The 8614-nt window shown below is 45.1% G+C and overlaps 1 protein-coding gene across 1 annotated transcript; it reads right to left on the reverse strand.

The window, feature by feature from the left end:
- Window positions 1–632: 632 nt before the first annotated feature.
- On the reverse strand, window positions 633–6073 carry LOC116978116 (regulator of G-protein signaling protein-like). The gene is made up of 3 exons (XM_033029139.1): window positions 4957–6073; window positions 3322–3451; window positions 633–817 (listed from the first exon to the last, which is right to left on the reverse strand). The coding sequence occupies exons 1-3, from the start codon at window positions 5095–5097 to the stop codon at window positions 633–635; spliced, it is 456 nt and encodes a 151-aa protein (XP_032885030.1). The 5' UTR covers window positions 5098–6073.
- Between the last annotated feature and the right edge of the window lie 2541 nt (window positions 6074–8614).

Here is an 8614-nt window from a genome sequence, read left to right on the forward strand (position 1 = left end):
ATACACTCGCACACACACTCATTACAACCACTCACATACTTGTACTACAATCACCCACACAGGTACACACTCACTACTGTTCCTCACAGACACTCACAGTCACACAACAACCCACTCACACACTACCTCCGTTTACAACCACACACAGGTATTCACACTCACTACAACCACTCATAAGTGCCCATTCTCACTGCAACAACTCACATTAGTGCACACTCTCACTAAAATCACTCGCACACCTCATTCTCACTATAATCACTCGGGTTTATATACTCATTACCTCCACTCATAGGCAGGCACTACCACTACAACTCACACACGTACTCACTCACTACAATCACACAACTACGAGATCCACAAAGATGCATCCATGTTACATCCACACAGACACACTCACCCCAGCCACACAGATGCATTGTGACCAATGAACACTCACAGTGCACCACACACACACACACACCACTATAAACACGTGCCCATTGACTTCACAACCTCAGCCAAGACTGGGCACCCAGTCCTGGCCCAACTTACTGCTATGATAGACTCAAAATGCTGGAGTAGATCAGCGGGACAGGCAGCATCTTTGGAGAGAAGGAATGGGTGAGGTTTCAGGTGGAGACCCTTCTTCAGACTTACTGCTGGATTTCCATGCAGAAGTGCAGGTCATTCACTAAGTAGTTGATAAGGATAGACCGGTTGCACACAACTCGCTTCTTTACTTGGGCCATCTCACTCTCATCAGCATAATCAGATAAACGGCCGACGGACGTGTTGACCAGGGAGGGCACCGTGGATACAACACGATATGTGGCCAAATCTGAAAACAACAAAGAAACACCTAAGCTGTGGCAGGTCATTCAGGAGTGCCATTCCCTCTGCACTTGCCGGGATCCTACCTTGTTCCAGCTTGAGAACCTGCCCCTTCTTTCTGTCAATCCAGATTTTGTTTTACCACGACAGTATCATGGAAAACATACAATACAGAAGAGGGCCATTTGGCCCATCATGTCTGTGTCTACGTGTACTCCTATGTACCCAGCCTCATCCCATCTGGGTCTGCAGCCCTGCAGGTCACAGTTGCCCAAGTGTACAAACTCACAAACCTTAAACCAGCTGACCTTGTAATCAACCTCAAGGATGCAGAGGAGAGATAATGGAATGATGATAACAAAGGGGAGCTTCAGTCACACAAGAAATATGAAAACTGTGTCTTTCCTCCTCATTGCAGAGGCAGTGAAGGGAGTATTTACGGAGGAAGGAGGAGCATCAGGGAGTGACTCTGCCCCTCAAACCTGCTCTACCATTTAATCTAATCACGGCTGATGTAATTGCGACCTTAAAACCACATTCCTGTCTGTTCTGGTAATCTTTCATCTGCTTGCTTATCAGAAGTCTATCTGCCCTTTTTGCAGACAATATTGCAAAGACGACATCTGAAGAGAAAAAGTTTCACATCGCCTCATTTTTAAACATAGTAGATTCTCCTACAAGAGGAATCCTCTCCACATCGACAATGGCAAAACTATTCTGCATTTATATGTTTTAATCATAGTCTCCTCATGCTCTTCTAAACCCCAACAGATGCAAGTATAGCTTATCCAGTCTTTCCTCATTGGATAAGCTGTCAATTAGCCTAGTAATCCTCTTGCAGAAGTTAGACTAGTTCACAGCTTCCAGTACATTAACATCCTTCCTTAAATAAAGAAATTAATAAAGCCATAAGGCATAGAACCCAGTGCTAGATGCACCAGGCCCATACTGACCATCACTCCCTATTTAAACCAGCCCCATTGACCGGCACCTGGAGCCTAGAGTGCACAGTGATTCAAGTTTAGAGATCCAGCATTGAAACAGATCCCTCGGTCCACCAAGTCCATGTCGACCAGTGATCACCCGTATACCAGTTCTATCCTACACACTAGGAATAACTTACAGAAGCCAATTAACCTACAAACCTGCATGGAATTTGGAAAGTGGGAGGTAACTGGAGCACCTGTAGAAAACCCACGTGATCACGGGGAGAACGTACAAACTCCATACAGACAGTACCCGTAGTCAGGATCAAATTTGAATACTGTACTCTAGATGTAGACTCACCAATGGCCTATATAACTGAATCATAACTTCTCTATGATCATATTCAATTCCCCCACCAATAAACTGCAACATGATAAAAAGCTTTCATAAATACTTATATAGCATCTGCATCCAAGCCTTTGGTAAACCTGCAACCTCTCATCATTTGGATAATAAGTTTTTATATGAACCTGGATAATTTCACATTTTCCACGTTATGTTCCATGCAGCAGATCTTTGCCCAGATGATGGAGGTTGGCAAGATCATGACTACTCTTGGGGGTCAGTTCGGGGAAATTCTTCTAGGGGATCGAAAGGTGAATGATCAGAGTCCACAGTGATTAGCAAAAGGTTTTGAGACAGCAACTCGAAGTGGAAAGTATGGTAAGGGTAATTGGAGAACTCCATCAGAGAGCCAGTAAATGGGTACATACCCAATGATTCAGCTGCTTGGCACCGTCATTCACTCTGAGTATCTATGCAGGACGCTGGGTGGATACATAGAAACATAGAAAATAGGTGCAGGAGTAGGCCATTCGGCCCTTTGAGCCTGCACCACCATTGGATATGATCATGGCTGATCATCCAACTCAGTTTCCCATCCCTGCCTTCTCTCCATACCCCCTGATCCCTTTAGCCACAAGGGCCACATCCAACTCCCTCTTAAATATAGCCAATGAACTGGCCTCAACTACCTTTTGTGGCAGAGAATTCCAGAGATTCTCCACTCTCTGTGTAAAAAATGATTTTCTCATCTCGGTCCTAAAAGACTTCCCTCTTATCCTTAAACTGTGACCCCTTGTTCTGGACTTCCCCAACATCGGTAATAATCTTCCTGCATCTAGCCTGTCCAACCCCTTAAGAATACACTTTGGACCAAGCTGGTGGGAACGGAAAATTAACAAGCCTTGAACTGCTCGAGCGACAAACTGCACCCACTGTTTGGTGAACCAGTTACATGGAAGCAAAAGCTCTAGCAGTTTGTACCAGGAGCGCAGTATGGAAGTGTTGGGCTGAAAGGCCTATTTCTGTGCTGCACCACTACAACAGGAGAGGGTTACTGGGAGCATGCACGGTTTCACTTGGGGCTGCTACTATTGCAGCTGAATCTAAGATGAGAAAGAAGGAAGATGGCTACAGTGGAGGGGCCAGGACCAGGACCTCACTCCACAATCCTCAGCATGTTGAGCACGGCTGGTGTAGCAACCCCACTCTCTGTGAGTGTCCAGCTCCCCGTGAACTTACTTTCCTCATCATTGTAGATTTCGTCCTGCAGGTAGCTTTCAAACAGTTTACGGATTGATGGAGTCCTCAGCATCTTCTGGAACAGCTTCACCATTCGGATCAACTTCTGCAGCTCCATCCAAGCTCGGTTCTGGAAATATCAGAGGGCCAGCACAGGTCTTTATCCCTCTCTAACACACACTCGCAGTCTCAACTCCCTCACACTCCACTCTCACCGCGCCCACAGCTCACCAGTCTTACCATCCCATACACAAGCACACTCAGCACTGTCTACCACACTCACTCACCACTCCTAGTCTCAGCTCTCTCACACTCCAAACCCATCACTCCCACAGCTCACCAGTCCCGCAGTCTCACCACCCCATACACACCCAGTCTAACACACTCACAGTCTCAGCACGAACGCACACGTTGTCTCAACACTCTAACCCACACACACTCTCAACGCCCAATGTGTCAGCACTCTTACACACTCGTTCTTAGCACTCCCACACACATCAATCCCACCATTCTCTCACACACAATTTTCATCATTCTCACACATACCAGCCCCACCACTCTAACACGCACACACACCACTCCTTCACGTACACCAGCCTTACCACGTCTGTACACTGCAGTTTCACCACTCCCTCACATGTCCACAGTCTCTTTGCTCCGTTGCACACTCACAGTTTCACCACCCTCAGGCACACTGTCTCACACACCTACAGTCCCACCGACACATAACATAGTGGAATCATCCTCTCCACGTCCACTCTATCCAGGGTGTTAGTGAACAACATCATGGAGGGTGAGTTTGCACACATCCTCTGCTCATGAGGATTTGGCAATGAACTGTAATCGGGCAGATTAGATGTACAAAGATGTGCATTCTCCCTTGGTGGAGAGTCTACAAGAGATGTAAGGAGTATGGGAGATCCTTCTCAGGCCCCTGCAAGCTTGTTGTGTCTCTAGGAATCCCTGCCTCCCAGCCAAGTGGCAATGACTATACCCAGAGTTCGGTTCCACATGCAGTGAAGGATTCTGAGGTCTTTGTCAGGCAGTTGTTGTCTCTCAAGAGTCTTAGTTTAGTTGGGTATAGGCATTGGCCATCTTGTGACTCAGCAAGTGTAGGTTATGTCAACAGAGCTGGGAGGTTGAAACCTTCTCAAGCATATCAGGTACATCACTGGACTTAGCACCGAACCCTGTGTTTCCCCATCCTTATATCAACCCACTAATCAAGTAACCGGACACATTACTGAGCAGTACTTGGCAGAACCTCGGGCTTCAGTGATCCAGAGCATCCATGGTGACAGGCTACGGAGCAGCCCCACAAATCCAGCAGACACCCCACTGCATCAATAACAGCCAAGGAAAATCCTGACCTTCACAACAAAAGTAAATTGCAAACCCCAAGAGTTGTTTAGTTGAAATTTGGAGAGAGACTAGAAATTCCCACACAAAGCAATCACTGGTCTCAAAAACTAACTAACTTTCTTCCCTTTCCCACTGGTTAAAGGTGACCTGCTGAGTATTCTAGCACTTCCTGTTCGTAATCTCTGCTTTGTTCAATCCAAATTTTTCTTTAGTGTTTGGTAAACCTGCGCTGTGGAGAGTACTGAATGAAGTGCAGTTAATGGGAATTCTCACCGCTTCACTGAGGACGTGGATTGACCTCAAAATGCCTGTAGAATCCAAGCGATATTTGGTTTCGACTGGGTACGTTTTCAGATAGAGCTCGAACCTGCGCCAACAGAATGCGGAAGTCATACCCCCCCCCAGCTCAGGCATCCTCCTACATTACAAACAGCTCCTCCTACAAACCCCTCTCCTCCTGCAATGACACGTGCAGTACAACTGGAGTTATCGTTATAAATGACTATTTTCATCTGAATTTACCATGAAGATCATGGAAGCGATGGATTAAGGGAAACAAATAGTGATGTCTTGGAACGTGAGCGACTGGATGTACTAGCAATTGGGAGCTAGGGGTATAATGCAAGGCTTTGTGCATTGGAAATCAAGTCTCACAGGTATGCTCGAGTTTTTTGAAGAGGTGAAAAAGAGGATTGATAAGGGCAGCACAGTGGACATGTGTAACGCCTTTGACAAGGTCCCACTTGGTAAGCTATTAGATCGCATGGGACCCAGGTTGAGGTAGCCAATTGGATACAAAATTGACCTGGTGAAAGTTGGTAGTGGAATAGTGCTTTTCAGATTGGAGGCCCATGACCAGTGGAATGCCCAGGGATCAGTGCTGGGGCCACTGTTGTTAGTTATCTATCTCAATGATTTGGAAGACAATGTTTTAACATAGTTGCTAAGTTTATGGATGACACAAAACTTGATTGTATAGTGGATGGTGAAGAAGGTTTGTTTTAAAGATTACAATGGGGTCTACATCAACTGAGGAAGTGGAACAGGGAATCTCAGACGAAGTTTGACCCAAACAAGTAAGGAGTGTTATCCTTTAGTAAGTTAAACCCCCAGAGAAGGACTTGTACAGCAAGTGTAAGCGCCTTGGAGGATGTTGTTGAACAGAGAGCCCTGCGGGTATTGGTACACAGTTCCCTGAAAGTGGAGGCACAGGGTGGTGAAGAAGGTATGTGGCATCAGTTAAGGGCATCGAGGAGAGGAGATGGGGTGCCATGTTACAACTATATAAACCATTGGTGAGACTACTCTTCGAGCAGTCTGATTGCCCAGCTATAGGAAAGATTAATCAGGAATGGGTACTGATAAGACTAATGAGTATGCTTCTGGGACATTCTAAATGTCTTTTAAACGTAATTTCTATCCACTTCTACAGTTTCTTCTGGCAGCTCGTTCCAGATATCCAACACACACTGTGTGAACAAGTTGATCCGAGGTATCCCTTTGTAATCTTTTCCCTCATCTTAAACCTATACCCTCTAGCTTTGGACTCTCCTACCCTGGGGGAAAGACTGTGACCCTCATGATTTTGTATACGACTGTAAAGTTACCCCTCAATCCTATGCTCAAAGCCTATCCAGTCTCTCCTTATAACTCCAGCCATCTAGTCCTGACAATATCCTTGTGAATCTACATCCCAAGGTAGGAGAGTCTATAACTTGATGGCATAGGTTTAAGGTGAGAGAGGAAAGATTTAAAAGAGATGATTGCAATGTTTAAAGGACCTTGAAACAGACACATGGTTTAGAGGTTTACGGGCCAAGTGCAGTCAAATGGGAATAGATTAGGTAGGCAGCTTTGTTGGCGTAGAGGAGGTGGTTCAAACTCTATGACTCTAAAGAGAAAATACTCACCAGTCACCTACCTGCCAGGCAACAATGTCTCGCTCTCCAACCAAGGCCAGTGTTGAGAACTCCCAGAGACCCTCCTCATCGAAATTCCCCGTACTCACCAAAGCTCACACTCTGAGAACACTATGCTCTGTGGAAAAATCAATGCTTCCTTCGCCTCCCTGTTATACATTGCCTCAGTCGGTTGCAGTTATCTGATGCCAACTGAAGCGGTTACGATTGCATTGGGGTCTGCCAGCAAGTTATTTTGTTTACTTCTTCACCTAAAACTACAAGCTCCTGCGAAGAGCTTTAAGCCAATGAGCCAATGAGACTACTCTAAAGACTCCAAAGGAACACATTATTGTTTCAATTTGAACAACACTCACCCCTCACTCAGCAAGATGCTGCATGATAGTTACCCTGTAAGGCTAGATAGCATGGGAGGGAGAGTAAGCTAACTGGATACATAATTGACTAGATGGTAACTGGCAGAGTGTGATGGTAGAAAGGGAGGTGAAGAAGGTTTTTGCCACACTAGCCTTAATCAGTAAGGGCACTGAGTAGAGACGTTGGGACAGTTGTACAAGACGTTGGTCGGGCCGCACATGGAATATTGTGCTAAGGTTCGGTCACCCAGCTATAGGAAAGATGTCATTAAGCTGGAAAGAGTGCAGAAAGGATTTACAAGGATGTTGCCACGACTCCAGGGGCTCCAAGAATTTCCCTTCCACAGGAGGATCAGAATTCACAAGCCGTGAATAATAAAAAAAACCTGTGGAAATTGCAAAATCTGTTAAAGACAATTTGGGGTTTTGCACTACATCACGGCTATCATAATTTTAGAGAGACGCTACCTGGATTCACTGTAATGCTGTAGGAATCAGCCACATGACCCCCTCAAGCCTAATCTGCCATTCAATTAGATCATGGCTGATATGATCTTGGAGTCATAGAGTCATACAGTACTGAAACATGCCCTTTGGTCTTCCATACCAAAGCTGACCGTCAGGTACTAATCTATACTAATCCCATTTATCAACACTTGGTCTGTCGCCTGCTATGCTTTAGTGATTAAAGTACTCATCCAAATGCTTCTTACATTATGTGCGTGTCCTGCCCCCACCATCCCTTTAGGGACTGTGTTCCAGATTCCAACCATCCTCTGGGTGAAAAATGCCTTCCTAGATCCCCTCTAAAACCTTTACTCCTCACATTAAACCTATGCGGTCTGATCTTTCACACTGAGATTTCTTACTGTTTAACATATCTATACTTCGCATAAATTTGTATATCTCTTCTCACCCTCCTCTACTGCAAGGAAAAGAAGCCCAGTTTATCCAGTCTATCCCTTTACCAAAACAAAATCCAACCCAGACAACATCTTGATCAAAAAAATGCAGGAGATCATCATCCCAAAATGTCAACCATCCCTTTCCTTCCGTAGATGCTTCCATAGGGGTTATGGGGAGAAAGCAGGAGACTGCGTTTAGGAGGAAGAGATAGATCAGCCATGATTGAATGGTGGAGTAGACTTAATGGGCCAAATGGCCTAATTCTGCTCCCATCACTTATGGACATAAGTTGAATTCTTCTTGCAGTTAATGTTTTGCTCCATATTCCAACATCTGCAGTGCCTCAAACATCCAGAAGAACCCTTCTGCAAGGTCTCAAATACAATCTCGCCCTTGCTATAGTGTGATGACAAGAGTGAAAACCATATTCCAGCTGTGGTCTAACCAATATTTTATAGAGTTGTACTGAGACCTTACTGCACATATATTCTATGCCCCTGTTGTTGAATGCAAACATTCTATTGATGCGCTACAATGCTGAGGACTATATTCTGCATTCTATGTCTTCCTCTTTGTTCTATCTATTATGCCTGAGCTTGAACTGATAATAACTATGTATGGTATATCTGATCTGTTTAGATAGCATCCCAAACAAAGCTTTTCACTGTGTCTCAGAACATGCAACAATAATAAACCAAACCCTAAACCTAACACCCAGTGTCTTTTCTTCAACACTATCTACCTGTGCTG

The sequence above is a fragment of the Amblyraja radiata genome, chromosome 10 (assembly GCF_010909765.2).
Source record: "Amblyraja radiata isolate CabotCenter1 chromosome 10, sAmbRad1.1.pri, whole genome shotgun sequence".
Taxonomy (NCBI): domain Eukaryota; kingdom Metazoa; phylum Chordata; class Chondrichthyes; order Rajiformes; family Rajidae; genus Amblyraja; species Amblyraja radiata.

What these genes read in the sequence shown, in the direction of transcription:
- LOC116978116 (XM_033029139.1), bottom strand. Translation starts at nt 5,097, where the DNA reads ATGCCTGAGCTGGGGGGGGGTATGACTTCCGCATTCTGTTGGCGCAGG. An exon ending in TCCACGTCCTCAGTGAAGCG is followed by an intron (nt 3,452 to 4,956) that starts GTGAGAATTCCC and finishes TGATATTTCCAG; the next exon opens with AACCGAGCTTGGATGGAGCT. An exon ending in AATCTACAATGATGAGGAAA is followed by an intron (nt 818 to 3,321) that starts GTAAGTTCACGG and finishes TGTTGTTTTCAG; the next exon opens with ATTTGGCCACATATCGTGTT.